Raw genomic sequence first — 15,998 nt, forward strand, 5'->3', positions numbered from 1 at the left:
TCTGTCTTGCTAATACAACAGGATAGTAAATATCTGCATATTGGATGTTGTATTTGTTAATAGCTTTCTAGCTTTTGTCTAAGACTACACCATCAGACTGTTCTTTGTACACAAGTAATTTGTGGTGAAGGGTACTTGGCCTGCCATTAAGTCCAGCATTAAGAGATGTTGTTTTGACCTTAAGCTTGTGCCATAAAAGCAGTGCTTAATGGTTCCCTTGGGATTTTGTTCAAAAGTAAATGAAAAGTTTTCTAAAGATGTGGAATGGTATATACCAAAGTCAACACATCCCTTCCTGTATTGTTGAGCCACCGGAGCTGGAAAGCTTCTAAATGTAGTACAGTGGTTCAGGAGTTCAATTTATGGTTTGAAACCCATAAAATAAAATTTAGGTACATACTTCTGCCAAATCCCATACAGTATAGAATGAAACTGGTTGTATACTGCCTACTGATGATCTATATAAGTATATAGATTTTGCTATGCTTTCAATGATTACTTTCTTAACAGGGATAGTCCTTCAGCTGAGATTCCTTAGCATTTTTACTTCTTTTGCTGCTCTATAATAGCATAGAGTACCTCACGGTATTTCTGTTCTAACAGCTATATTTTGAGATTACAGATTTTGTCTATAATTACATTTATCTATACTGAGCATATTTTATATCTCGATATATTTTCTTTGATCCTCCCATATCATCAGGTCACAATTAGTGCACATGATTTAAGGCTACAGTTCCACACTACCTGAAAGAGACAAATATACAAGCATGATATTCCTTTTATGAGTTTTTCCCTGATCTCTCTTTACTATGTTATTAAAGTTTCCTATATTGAGCTTTGATAAATTTACAATATGAAGTGATGTTTGTCATTATTGAAATAACTTTGACTTTGACTGACAAATTAGCAGTTGTAGAGGGATTAAATATGTCTATTAGTATGTTTTACATTTCTAGTTACCAACAGTGTAAAACATTCTTTAAAAAGAAAATGCAGTACAGTAGTTTTATCCTTCTGTCCATTGTCTAGCAAAGTGTTGGCTGGGGAATTCTGGGAGTTGAAATCTATGCATCTTAAAGTTGCTGAGGTTGAAAAATGCTGTTCTGTAGCAACCTGGATGTAACCTGTGTACTCGTGATTCTCCCTCACCATTACATATACATCTGTGCAAGCATGCTCTTTTTTATCATCCATTCCTTAAAGTGTATATTCTAAACAAATTTGCTGAGTAAAAAATCTTGTTGAACGGAGGGTATTAGACTCCTGGGTGATTATGTTTAGCACGAAGTTACCTGCATCCTCAAGGACATGGTAGCACTGAAGCCAAAGTAAAGGCTTTTTTTCATATCTGTAAGAATTATAAATTCCTTAGCAAGGCAATTATGCACCGAGCTATTTTCTTTTCCTACAAAGGGGAGGAAAGCGAACATTTGAATGGAAAAAAGTAGTGCCAGTCCATGGCTGTCTGTACATGTGGCCAAGGTTGAAAAGTCCCTATGGAATTTTGAGAGAGATGTGATAGCTGTGATTGTGATGGGTGACCGGGCACATTTTCTTTTCAGTGCTGCACAAAAACAGCTGACATGGGTATTTTTAAGACAGCCACTTCTTAGCTGACTTTTTTTTATGTGTGCTGCTTTTGCCATCTGCTGGAAAAGGAAGAAAGGAGCCTTGCTCTACTGCCTTTTCATTCCCTGGTTTGTCTGCAGTCTAATACAAATGCAACATTTTAAGAAATACCGAGTAATCCGTGGAATTGTGTTCTCTCAATCTGTAGCAGCCATATCTACTTTTAGTTAGAATGTGTTAATCTTTCAATCCTGATTTAATAAGAAGTCATGGTCAACATTGTTTCCAGACCTGTTTAAGGAACACATGCTGCTGTTCTTGACATTTAATCCAGAGTTGGGAAGTTGGAGCTATTCTGCACTTATGCAGATTTTGCACAGTCTTAGAGCAGTGGTTCTTAAAGCAGGAGCAATTACCCCTAAGGCATATTCTGGGGTAGTTCGTTATGGCTAGTTTGTGACTCAAGGATCCAAACACTCCAATAAAACTACAGAGTCTGTTTGTATGAGGAAAATGACATTATTTGAGACTAGAAAAGGGCAATTGGATCAAACAATTTAAGAACCAATGGGGATTTTCAAACAACATCTTTTCTGATAATATGAAAGCCATACATTTTCCTTCCATAAATCAGTGTATGATCTTAAGAAATATACTAGCAAAGTTCTGTTGACACAAGTTTTGCTTTACAATAGACTTTAGTGTTACCGCAGAGGGTATATCTTGCAAATTGTCCATATGTGGATCTTTTCTCCTTTTTTAAATATTCCCTTTTTCCATAAAAATGCTTATACGAGCTCTACTTTATTCAGGTTAACATTTAGATATTGTGCAAAACGTTGGTGACTCCAAGCACCATAAAACATAAGGCTGCAATAGCACATCACACTGGTATGTTAAACCTGTTGATTATTTGCTTATACAGGTAGACTTATGACCACAATTGAACCCCAAATTTTTGTTGCTAAGCAAAACAATTAAGTGATTTTTGTCCCATTTTACAACTTTTCTTGCAACAGTTTTTAAATGAAGCACTGCAATTGTTAATAACCCAGTTGTTAAGTTAATCTGGGTTCCCCATTGACTTTACTTGTCAGAAGGTTGCAAAAGATGATCATAGGACCTTGAGACACTGCAGCCATCATAACTATGAGCCAGTTGCTAACAAGCAAATTCTGATCACGTGACTATGGGGACACTATAACAGTCATAATTGTGAAAATTGGTCATAAGTCACTCTTTTCAATGCCATTGTAATTTGGAACGGTCATTAAACAGATGGTTGTAAGTCAAGGACTACCTGTAAAAAAATATCTAAAACATATATATGGTCCAGTAGTGCAAAGATTTTCAAACCTTTTCAGGTTGTGATATTTGTTAGTTTTTTTAAGTCCCCAGAACCACTGATTAAGAGGCAAAAACTAGTGTTAGAAAAATTGACTGCATATGGATGATTTTTTTTTTTATCTTTACTTTCCCAAGGAACCCAGTCAAGGTCTTGTGGAAGGGCAGGCTTTAATCACAGTGTGAAAAACCTTCTACTGTGTGTGAAACTGCCGGCCCATGGGCCGGACACATCATCCAGAAGCCGCACCTACCCCATTGCCAGCAATGGCAAAACCGTCCCGATACGTTGCGCAACGTCACATGACGTCACGAGTTTGACATGTCGGTTCTACTGTATTAAATGGTATTAATACAGGTTATATCTAATAACGGTGCCATTCCAATAGAGACAGGCAGCATTTTGATACCTGGAATTGATTTTTCTTATCATTATTACTTTCCTTGGTGGTTGAGACACTTGGCCACTATGGTAATTAGTCATTGGGGACCAATGGGATTTTTTAATTATTATTATTAGAGCTTTTAATCAGGTCTGTGTTGTACTTCTTTATTCTGTGCGTGTGACTAAATACACTGCCTAGAGTCTCTGTCAGTTAGAGCAGCCTATAAGTTTTCTTGCAGATGTTTCACTAGTTACTAGTAATGAAACTGCAAGAGAATAAACCCTTTCAAAGAGCACCAAGGGTCCCTGATCTCATCTCTACCTCAGAAAAGGAGTATAATAATTCTTGCAGGTATTTGCTTCTCAAATGAATAACTTCCCTCCAATCCCAAATCATTGGGAGAGGGGAAAAAATAACAAATTACTATAGTGTTTATGTTTTAAAAATAAGAATATATGTTACTGAGTCAGTCTAATTAAATTGAATAAATTAATTGCTATCTTTTCATTCAGCTAAGATCTGTATTTAACATGACTGCAAATGAAGGCCGAAAAAGATCTATGAGGGCCCTCGTGGCTGTTGGCAATGGAAAAGGATCTGCTGGTAAGTAATTGTCCTCCAATAGATGACTCAAAGCATGGAAGCTATAGATAATCCCTTCCAGTAGAGGTAGAAATTTCCTTTTGTTGAATGTATTAACATTTGGGAGATATTGCTTCAGGCAAGCATCTTTTAGAATTAGAGAAGAGCACAAATAACGTGTGTGTCTGCTCTAACTTTCCAGATTTATGCTGGGGTGCAGAAGATCCCAATAAATTTAAGGTTTGTGAAATGATAGCATTGGGTATGGTTGAACAGGCACCCTGAACCTTGAACATATATTGTAATGGACTTGCTATGAATATTATTTTGTAGGAAGATGGAGATTCACATCAAGCCTGTGTTAATGCTGTTCCCTTGTATGTAATAAGGTTGTTCTTGCTCCTGTTAAACAAGTTTAATTGAAAATGGATGCTATTCATAGCAGCATGGAAGATTGTTCTCTATTAACTCCAGCACTTCAGATATAAGAACATACTGAAGGACAGACAAATGAATGAGCTTTTAATTATCTTCACTTTGTGGTATCAGGCCAGCAGCAGGCTCTTCAGATTTTTGTTCCCTCTATTTTTTGAAGTTATCTCCGGCTTTCATCTCACCTGTGATGCTGTTTTCGTTATTTCTTACCATTTAGTTTCATATAGTCCCATTATTTGCTTTTGCCCCATTTCTCCTTGTAGAATTTAAATGTATGCAATATATGTCATATATGAATTAGTCACCCAAAAAGTAAAAGAGAGAGGTTTTCTGTTAGGACAGAAATGTAGAAACAACGCAGTATTGTCTAAATCTGGCAAAGACTGAAGAAACAGGGAAGGAAGCTTTCTAAATCTGTCAGCAGTTTTCTTGGAAATAATCTGTTTTGTAGCAGCAGCACAACCCAGATTGTAAAGCTCAGCGTCAGGGGCCTATTTATGTTCAGAACAAAAATACCGCCCAGCAACAAAGCCAATAAAATTAGCCACATTCGTCTGTTAGATTCCCTTACCATTTATAATTTTTTACATGCTAACAGTCATTTATCATAAATATAATTAAAACTCCTTATGACACTCAGACTTTTGCTGAATAAAAACTGGACCTTAGATAATCAAGGAGCCAAGGGCATATTTATTGGGGGTAGTGGAAGGGGGTTTGGTACTGTATGTAATATATGTATGCGTTAAATTTCTGTGCTGCCCATCTTACTAATATAGAAACTCTGGGCGACATACAATTAAATTAAAAAGTACTTGAAACAATTAAAATTAAAATAAAAAGTGTAAAAGTGATGGGCAGCCTGGGGGTGAGAATCTTCTTATATAAAAAAACATTGGCGCTATATGCAGGAGTTTTTTTTGCAAGTTTTCATTTGTGGTGATTGTTTCCTAACAGCCCATTTGTATTTATCAGGTTTTGCTCTAGGAAAAGCATCTCACATGAAGAATGCACTAAGAAAAGTATGTAATGTAAAACCTTAACATCATCTCTTGCTATTAAAGTCTATCTTTATTTCCATGGTTTTGGTATATAAAGGTACAATTCTGCGTTTCTATTCTTCTGTGAAAATGTTAAATATCTCTGATCATGGTTTCTAATAAACAACCATTCCTATCACTTTCTATTTGCTGCTTTTATCTGCACTTGGCAGACACTGAACTCTCTCCTTCAGGTGACCGTCTCATCATGAATTCCATAAACATCATTCATAAAGACCATGAACTGATGTGTGCAAGATGGATACAGTGGTGTGGATGGGGAACCCTTGTTAGTCAAGAAAATGTTCTTATTCACTGCTGCCACTTGTGGCAAAGATTCACTCAATTCCCATTGCTGCACGTAGGCTGATATTCAAAAGATAGATAGGCTCTTCTGCAGAGTGTATCCCTTTTTGTCCTCTTTATCTTTTTGAACAAATTGCAATGTTTTCAAATGATAGATTTGGAGAATTTCACAATTTTAAAAGTCAGGGAAGAGCATCCACCTGAAAGATGTCATTTGTCATATGTCAGAATCTATGGCGTTGCATTTGCATTCACAGTGAAGTGCCGTGGCTCACAGATACTTCTTACTTTTCTTTGTGCTAAATAAATCCCTATTGCTCTTAACATTTTTAGACCAAGGGAAGGGAAGGGAAGGGAAGGGAAGGAGGAAGGAAGGAAGGAAGGAAGGAAGGAAGGAAGGAAGGAAGGAAGGAAGGAAGGAAGGAAGGAAGGAAATCATAAGAGAACTGATTTGTTTATATTTTGATGAAAATAATAGATTATCAAAAGTTTAAAAGGACCAGATCAGGCCTCTCAGTTGAAGCCAATTTATGATTCATAGTCATATTCAAAAGTGATTGATTGAAATCAACAAATAAATACAGATTTTAAATACTATATGCAATTATTTGTTTATTTTCTATGTGTAACCTTTTTTATTTTGAGCTAAGACTTTGGAAGGAATATAATTTCTTTGGATTTTTTTTTTTTTTACTATTAACAGGCCTTTCCCTTTTTTTTTGAAAAAAAGGTTTGCAAGTCAGTTTATCCATATGAATTAGTTAAACATCTCTTTGTTTTTCAGTATCATTATTATTTTCCATATCTTTTTGTTAAGCCGTAGGCGAAAAACAATAAGGTTTCCTTAGTTCGGATTTGACATTTCTCTTGAATATCAATCTGCTAGATTAAATTTAGCCCTTTACTTGGTCATCTGGATTGAGGAAGCTATTGGTTCAGGAGACTTCAAGAAGACTGGCAAAAATTAATATTTTATGACCCAAATTATTAAAATGTCATCTTGTATGAAATAATCTGGAAGAATTTGTTACACATAATAGATTTTATTTATTTAGCAAATGTACATAGTCACCCATTTCACAAAAAGTGATTCCTAAGTGGTGTACAGCAATTAAATAAAAAATGTTGTAAAACAAGCATTATTAAAAATATAAAACAGTTATTAAAAGTACAGCACAGGAGAGAGTATACATTAACAATAAGAATATTAACAATATTAGATGATACTAATCATTTTGATTCTTTTAATTGAACTAAGTACTAGATTGTAGTTTATAATTGGCCGAGAAGCAAGTTTAATATTTTCTTTTATCATTCCTGTAACTTAGCTTTAAAATTGAATTCGTACATTTTCATAATGATTTTTAATTTTTTTAAATAATGTTCTTTCCCCAGGCAAAAAACAAAGCTATTCACCATTTACAGTATGTTGAAAGATACGAAGATCATACAAGTAAGTATTAGAAATATATTTTAATTGAACTTTTAAAAGTGAGCTAGTTACAGTATTTTCCCTCAGACATTCTAAAGCTGTTTATTTCTTCCATCTCTTTGTCTCAAAATTCAAATTTCATGAACTTGCAAAATTAGACTGCTAATATGCCCCATCTGAAATTTTTCTTTTGGCCACATGAATGAATAGCTGTTTTATTCAATCTCATACCCATTCATTCTTTTGCATGAATGTATCCAAATTCATTAGAAAATGTCAGGGATGCCTGCAGTTTTCCCTAGGCACTCTCCTCTCCCATCCCTGAGATTATCAACATCTGATTAGCTTTAGCAAGATTATTTTGCCTTTTCTTTCAGAATATGCCTTGATTTTTTATCCATGATAACTATACTGTGATTCATTGAATTAGCCACATCAGATAAAAAACACAAACATAAATTAATTGCACCAATTTGTGCATTGCCCCAAACTGCCTTCTTAGTTACATTACCCTAGCAGTGGAAAAGTAAAAGCTTTTTATTTTCTTAAGATTCAGAACCAGAAAATCAATACTTGGTTTTTATTCTGATGCCATATTGTTAACGATCTAAATAATGTACAAATTGCTCTTCAGACAAGTTTCAAAGCAGTGCGTGCTCAACAAATGAAAATGTTTTTATTTCCAGTGCAGTACTTTCTGTCTAAAAAGTAGGTTTTCTGTGAACAAACACTAAACATGCTTAAAATTATGCATTGAGATCAGAGGGGATTCAAAATATTTATTTAGCAATATTATGTTTTTATTTTAGTTTACCATGATATTGCAGCTACTTTTAAGAAAACAACAATTCGGATGAAGAAGCAAAACAAAGGTGAGTTTTTTAAAAAAAAAATGCATAGAAATTGGGAATTTCTATTACGGGGAAAATTCATAATATTATCTATATCAGAGTCAGCTAATATTTATCCCGTTTGGACTCCAGAGTGACCTACTTGAGTGGCTTTAATTTACTTTTAAACTCTTTGATAGCAACTTGGATTAAGTCTGTTATAGCCACAAGTAACATACAGCACAACATTTGTGGAAGAATCAATGATAAAAGTATTGTCCTATTATTCATAAAGATATTTCAGTGGAGTGTTCTCATTTAATAAATTGGACACTACTGTTGTCAGGAGAAAGGGACAGTTCTCCAATCGCTGTGACAATTTGCCCTGCAATTGGAATAACCACAAAGAGCTATATTTGTAGCTTTTTAATAAAATACATTTGATCAGACATGGATTTTTAAAAACTTTATAAGCCTAATCACATGAAACAGGTTTCTGTTGGAAAATATGAGAGGACTATTATTCTCAATGAAAGTGACAGTAGAATAACTGCATCAAAAATAAGTATAAGTCTTCTTCATAAAGTATTCTACATTCCATTTTACAACCAACATGCTATTAGGCTTCCTGTATTAAGAATATTTCATTGATCACATTTAAGCAGCTTCTCACGTAGACATTTTTAAAATAAATAACCACATTAAACAAATAAACCTATTTTGTTTAATCTCATAATAATATAATTGCAATAATATCAAACAAAATATTAGTAAAAATATGAATAATCAAGATCTTAAAAATACAACATTTACTTTTTACAGATGATATGTGTCTGTCAAAAATTGAATTAAATAATTTCATGAAGTAACAAATTTAACAGATAAACTTCTGTTAATTAACAGTGATTAATAAACATAGAAAATGTTTATTTGAAAGACAAAGGAGGAGCAAACAGAAGGCATGTGAATAATATCTGAAGGAGATTTAATTAGGCTCTGCTGTTTCAAGCAAATTGCAACAAACCAGACACTTCTTGTATTAGAAATTCATCACCTTTTTGGAGCACTTAGCAAACCTGCTTCCAAGAATACATTATTATAGATAGTCCCAAATAATAAAGTCCTCAGATAAGTTGAAAAACTTGTTATAATAGCTACTGTTTATAATATTGCAAGTTTTATTTGAATCTTACTAAAGTATTGTTCACAGGGTATGGTCTTCGTTGTCACCGTGCTATCATCACACTCTGCAAACTGATTGGGATTAAAGACATGTATGCCAGGGTTTATGGATCCAATAATTTATTGAATCTCACTACATGCCTCTTTAAGGGATTAGCTAATCAGGTAAAAATTGAATGACTAACATATGCTTCTCAGTATGTTAAAAAATATTAACTTGGACCTGTATTTTAATGATATTTTATGAACTGTTCTTTGCCATAGTGCAGTGGGAAGGTACAGGGAGGAAATGTTCAAATAAATTTAAAGTGAATACCAGAAAATAGTTTCTCAATCTCCTAAACATGGTTTGTGGAGTATAATTTTCTCCAATTTTGATGAAAAATAAGTTTTTTACAATCCAAAGATGGATTGTATTTGTTCTTAAAAATACTGCCATGGCTGAGACTTGAAGCAGGCACAGAACAAGGGCAACATTGATACAATATAAATGTGAATGAAATTAAGTCAATTAGGAGTTTTGCCCAGGTATGACAATCAGAAGCCAAGTAAAAAAGTTGTGTTCCTTGTTGTAGCCCAATGTTAACTGCTTGAGTGACAGACTGTCTTGGATATTGGACAAGTAGAGATTTTTCTCATCATCTGCTGTCTGATCTATTATTATTGAAATATGCCATGGATTAACTTGAGTCCTTCTATATGGAATATATTGACTTTTACCATACCATTCCTTTTTTGACTAAATTTTGTTTTGTGTGGGGACTGTTTTCATTTCACTCATAATTGAGGGATTTTTGAACAAACAAGTTTCAGCTTTATAATTTTGCTGTATGTTCTTCAGCCTCATTTGTGCTTTGTACAGCTTGCTTTCTGATTGGGTTGCTTGCTTTCATTATTGTTATATGTCTGTGAAATCATCTCAGTTAATCTGACCTCCAGTCACTTTTTATTCCAAGAAAATCTGTAAAGGTAGAAATCAATCTGCGGATCTCATTTGTTAGTAAAAATGCCAGTACATTATTATGAGAAATATGTAAAATAGTTTTGAAGAACTAGGAAGAATAAAGGAGAACTAGGAATTTGCTCGAAGAACTAGGAAATTCATGCTAAACTGAATTTTCACGCTTCATTTCAGGCTTTCCTTACCAAAGGCTGTTGTGTCCATCTTTCCTGTTATAGTAAAATATTGAGATTAAAGCTGAGGCTAAGGGATACTATGTCTGATACTAAAAACAGTAAAGAGGAGTTAGAACTAGCAGCTAAGGATAGCTTTTACCTTCCATGAAACTATTGGTTTTCTAAATTATGAAAATTGATGAATTGGTATTTCTTAGATTAGAATCCTCTCTTTGAATTATTCCAACAGGAAACTCATCAAAACCTAGCAAACAAGAAGAAGCTCTATGTGGTAGAATTCCGTGAAGAATGTGGCCCACTGCCCATTGTTGTAGCAAAGCCTAATGGACCAGTCAGAGAAGATCCTGAATCAGAAGAAGCAGCTCTTGATGTCAAACTGGAATGGAAAGAAGTGAAGGCAGCACAAGGAATAAGGAGTAGATGGGCTGATGTCAAAAGAGCGGCTTGGTAGATTTGGGCAGTATTTAGATATCAGAATGAAGAAAGTCCGGCATAATCTTATAATAAGGCAATATTTGTTTCCTCACGAAGTGAAAAAATTCATATAAATTGCCTTGATTATTGCAGTCCGTATAATTTAGTTGTTCCAAACAACGTAGCCAACTTTCTTCAGTTGATATCTCTATTTAAAATGCAATCATTTTGTGGCACGCAGGCTGTAAAGGAAAATGGGAATTTACAAAATCTCTTGACAAGAAAATTAATATTTTCCCAAATAACTGGAGAAGATAACAACAGTATGGAAAAATAAAGTTGTAAATGAATTTCATTTCGCCTCACTTATCTCTATATGCTCAAGTAAGAAACTTGGGCTTTTACTGAATGAGGTAATTTCATGCATTTGGCTTTTAATACTACTTGGACAATACTGAACCAGAACGAACAGTTGGAAGAAGTCCCAGTAATATTAACAGGTTTTGGATAACTCCTCCTTGCCATATTCATCATTATGTTAGAGGAGGTATATTGGTTGCAGAAAGCTCCAAATCCAATTTCAGGGCTGAGAAAAATATAATTGAAACTTTAAAGAGCTGTTTTAAACAATGTAGGAAGTTCTGATATAATAGAAGAAATCATTTGTCATGCTGTAAGACTTTAGCAATATCAGCATGCAATCTTAAGACTTACATCCACCACTCCAAATGTGTAAAAAGATTGCATCCTTTTTAGTGATGGACGAAAAAGTTGTCTAGGTCTAGGTTGATAGTAGGATAGAACTTGTTGAAGTCTTGATTGAAAAGGGATTCTTTTCTGAGAGTTCAGATAATGAAAATGCCATCACTGAATATCAAGTAAAGGAGGGATTTAAGAGAGTCAAAAGTAAGAAAGCGCCTAGGTCAGTATGACAATGATGACATATTGTGGAGCTAGTCTGTGCATAACTGTGGCCTGATTTCCTGGTATATGTTGCTGTCAAAGATAAAATAGTTATGAGTTCAGTGCAAAATCAAAAGAACTGGTGGCATGGTATGCTTTATGGACAGCCCTGATTATATTCCTAATGGCATGAAAGGGAGATTGCTGTACAATAGGTCAGCATCCATAGTAGCTAAAATGGTGTGATCAGAGAAGATTGCTAATGAGTTCAGATTTTTTTTTAGGAAGTCTGTGGTATCTTCTATGTATCTTCTCTCTTCTTTGTAGCTGAGTGCTTCTGGCATAAAGTGACTCCTTTTATGTATAAATGTGACTAAAGTATTTAATAAGTTAATGTTTTTCCTGCTTTGTTTTTGAAGATGACAATACCTGTTATGAACCAGTGCTTCCTCTGGTATCAGATGTGCATACCCTGAGCCCTGAGCCTTGGATGCAACCATCCCCTGCAAATTGCTCCTTTTAATGTGACACAAGAGGAATTTGTTCATACATGAATGAACAGTAATCATATTTAATTAAAATTTCAGTGTCTGTGTGTGTGTGTGTGTGTAAAATTTAGTTCTGGCCCTTAATGAGATTCAGCTATGTTTTACTCACATAAGAGAATATTCAGGAATACCATTTCTCTACCTGTCATCTAACCCAGTTCAATCCATTTTAGCAATCCATTCCTTCTCATTCGGTTGCAGGGTCAAGGCACCCCAAAATCTTTGAGTGAAAGTAAGTGTGCCTATGTTAACTATAATTCAAATTCGTATGCCTGGCATTTTTGGTTGCAGAAGATATTTATATTTAAATATTCAGTTTTCTTTTACTGTAAGCTGCCAAGAGGACTTTGATTGTAAGTTGTCATAATAAAATAAGTAAACTTTTAAAAACACAACTGATACACATTTCAAGTTGCCATAATTGCTTTTTTGGTGGTAGGGGAAGGCAATTCCCATTGTGCTCACAGCACACAGGCAGAAGAATTTTAACTCTTTCTTCCTGCTGGATCATGAGTAAAAGTGCCCTTTCCAGGAGCTGCCATGAATTGAGAAATAAAACACTCACTGCTCCATATTTAGATGGCATGAAAAAACTAATTTTGTAAATTATAAAAGAAGAGGAAATTGTGTTGATTCACAGACAAAAAGAGAGGCACGACTTTCTCAATTTTTAATTTGGTTAATCTTGAGGACTCTATGATCTTAATTGCAGGAAGGGGGTTAAAATGTTTTTATGGATGCATGTCTTATCCAAGTTCCAGACTAGAAATTCTGTAAAGACACATATTGTTACAAATCTAAAAAACCAAAAAGTCCTCAATCTAATTACATATTCCCTTTAATTCATATTAGTGGTTATCTGAATATTCTTAGAATGCTGCTCCCATCAGCTTTAGCCAACATGGGTCAAGGTTTCTACTGCAATCCAACAGACTAGAAATCTCCAAGTTCCTACCAACTCAGCTACAGCCCAACTGTGTCCAGAAGATGTCAGCCTACCCTTTCTCAAAATTGTGGACAAGAAAATGAAGCACACTGAAACTCTCTCACTTTTACTTCCCAAACTGAAATGTTAGAATTGGTTATCCTTAAATTATGTCCACAAATGCTACTTTTGTAAGTACAGTTACAGGTTAATGGGAATATGTGTGCACTTACAAAATTCAATTGGCTTAAGAATACTTTTCCTAGAAAAATATGGAGAGGACCTGCTTTGTTTTTGTTTTGTTTTTTTGTTTTTTTTTTTAAAAAAAACTAGATATAAGTGAGTTATCCTCTATCAGAGATTCCATATCTCCATTCTTTGATTAAAAACCTTTAATTTGAAAAATAGATTGCCAACCTCCAAACTTTTGTTTACTCAGAAATTCCTCAGACTAGGTATCCAAAGCAAGCAAGAAAATCATAATGAGATCAAAGTATTAACTTAAATGCATTTCCCAGCTTGTATGTATAACATTTTCCACAAAATGTTGCGTTTTTCCTGCATGCCTAACATTGTTTCCCAGAATTACAAACCCGCCTTTTTCATGGTGCCGGTTTCTCAGCAACTACTTTGTCCATTTGTTAATTGATTTTGATGGTAGTTGAATTGCCAATAGCATTATTGATCTATGTAGTGCTACTCTAATTGGATCTGTTTTCTCCTAGTTTTCTTCATAGCAAAAGTTTGACAGTTCCCAGTGCCCAACCCTTGAAGGTTTCAACACAGGGGAATGTATGTTGCAACATACTGTAGTGCTTATTCTCAAGCAATGCCAAACCCATAGTGCAAAATATGTGACGGCTGCCCAGTTTTGACTACTCTGCCTGAGGAACAGCATTCTTATGCTATTGTCATCAAACTCTTGCCACACCATATCAAAGAGGAAAGTCTCACAGGGAGGGCAGAGCAAGAGAGTGTCTGTTCAATCAATCAAAATTTGTTGACATCATAACAAAGAAAGATAAGGCAGATAGAAAGTCATAGGAGCCCAGTCCTCAAATCCAAACTATCGAAGTTCCACAGGTCCAGTCAACTTTTCCTGTTTTACACCTTATAATGACGAATGCAGCATCTGATCAAACGTGAGTAATGCACACAGGACACAAACTTAAGTAATCTACAGGACAGTACTCCCAACCCCTTGCCACATTTTGTTGTTGGAAAAGACTTAAATCCAGTCTGAGCCAGCTGGGGGAGGAAATGCGGGAAATTTTGTAGATGAAGAAGGATTGTTTACAGTACAGGACTTTTAAATGTTGGTTTGGCAAAAATGGAGGCTTCCTGTGATTTAAGTAAATCAGTGTAGGCCCTAGAGTCACATTTGGTACCTTACATATTCAAATGAATGAAACTGTCACTCTGGGAAAAACAAAGAAAAAGAATGCTTTAAAACACAAAGCCAAAACAAGCAAAGAAAGAGAAAGTGAAAATACTTGTTTTAAGAAATTAAGGTACCTACTTCAAACGCAGCTGGTAGCAACTTTCTAGCTTACTGTTCTCTCCTTTTTGCCCCTTCTACCAATAAATGATTGCTATATATGGTGCTAAGCTCCCACCATTCATATTTATCCATTTTCAAAGCTGTATTTTGAATTGTAGGCATGTGCTGAATTAGTATACAAAAAAGCAACATACTTTGCCAAGATATTCAATGACTGTTTCCAATCAACACAGGTGTAATAGTCTAAATGTGATTTTGGCCATGGCACAACTGCTCTTGAAAAAGATGTAGTGGAAAAGTAGTGATTCCATGAGCCCCCTAGAAGCCCCCAGTCTGTTTTATGCAATTCAAATTCAGCTGCAAATTATGTATTTTCAACAATGACATTTTGCTGTTGGGAATACTGAATGGAATAAAATTGGTGTTCCAAGCCTTTCCAAAGCTTCATGAACCTATTTTCCACAGCCCCTCTCCCAAAGCTGAATTTTGCTTTTGCCCCAACTCATCCAAAAAGAAAGTGAATGGGCCTGTATTTAATCTACTCAAAATCTATCCAAAGCATCAATCAAGTCTTCAGGACTTTTCTGATGCATATTAATTGAAAAATCCAGCATTGGATTTTTGAAAAATTGAAAAAATCAATTTGACACAGTATTGAAAAATTCCTTTGACTTAGTGGAGGAACACAAACTATTTCTCCATAGGATTGTTCTATTTATGAAATATAGGTGCTATTTTCTTGAAGAACTACTTTCTTGAAGCACCTGAATGGTTTCTACTGGACAAGCTGGTTATGAGTCCTTCTAGATAGGACAAATCATATGGCTATCTCTTCTCATTTTTATATAGAATTAATAATTGTGTTCTGAAAGTCCAGCTTTATGCTTCCAGCACATTTAGAATGGATTTCAATAAGGCAGGATAGGGGAAGCTACCATGTGGCCCTCTAGATGTTTTTAAACTCTAATTCCCAACAGCCTACAACAGCATGATCAGTGGTGGGGGATGCTGGAAATTATTCTCACCAATATCCAGAGCCCAGCCATTCCCTATCATGCATTTTAATAAACTCACAGGGTATCCTTATGAGACGATTAGCTAACATATCATTGCTTCCTTGCTTGGATGCTGGCATTAGCTTAGCCTGCTCTACTACTTAATGGTTGTAATTTCAGCAGCTAGGTTCACACACAGGTTTAACCATGACTATGAGGCCTCATGGCTACATTTGGGTAATATGTTAAACTTGGTTAATTTTAACTTTGATTAATTTTTATGGCTTGGTTTTGAATACAAACCCAGCTCTTTTAGTTAACATAGCACATTATGTCAATCTAAACCAGGGGTGTCAAACTGCTGGCTCGTGGGCTGGATGCATCATCCGGAAGCTGCACCCACCCCATTGCCGGCAATGGCAAAACCATCCCAATACATTGTGCAATGTCACGTGACATCACAAGT

The 15,998-nt window shown here is 35.0% G+C and overlaps 1 protein-coding gene across 1 annotated transcript in view; it reads left to right on the forward strand.

The window, feature by feature from the left end:
- The window catches only part of MRPS5 (mitochondrial ribosomal protein S5), a 30,751-nt gene extending 18,245 nt beyond the window's left edge, over window positions 1-12,506 (forward strand). The window contains exons 6-11 of the mRNA XM_039320862.1: window positions 3,815-3,905; window positions 5,295-5,341; window positions 7,061-7,118; window positions 7,907-7,969; window positions 9,138-9,274; window positions 10,476-12,506. Coding sequence (XP_039176796.1) covers window positions 3,815-3,905; window positions 5,295-5,341; window positions 7,061-7,118; window positions 7,907-7,969; window positions 9,138-9,274; window positions 10,476-10,697 — 618 coding nt within the window. The 3' untranslated portion in view covers window positions 10,698-12,506. The remainder of the gene's footprint in view (window positions 1-3,814; window positions 3,906-5,294; window positions 5,342-7,060; window positions 7,119-7,906; window positions 7,970-9,137; window positions 9,275-10,475) is intronic.
- Window positions 12,507-15,998: the final 3,492 nt, after the last annotated feature.

This window comes from Crotalus tigris, unplaced genomic scaffold, assembly GCF_016545835.1.
Source record: "Crotalus tigris isolate CLP2741 ecotype Arizona unplaced genomic scaffold, ASM1654583v1 scf7180000023713.2527936, whole genome shotgun sequence".
Taxonomy (NCBI): domain Eukaryota; kingdom Metazoa; phylum Chordata; class Lepidosauria; order Squamata; family Viperidae; genus Crotalus; species Crotalus tigris.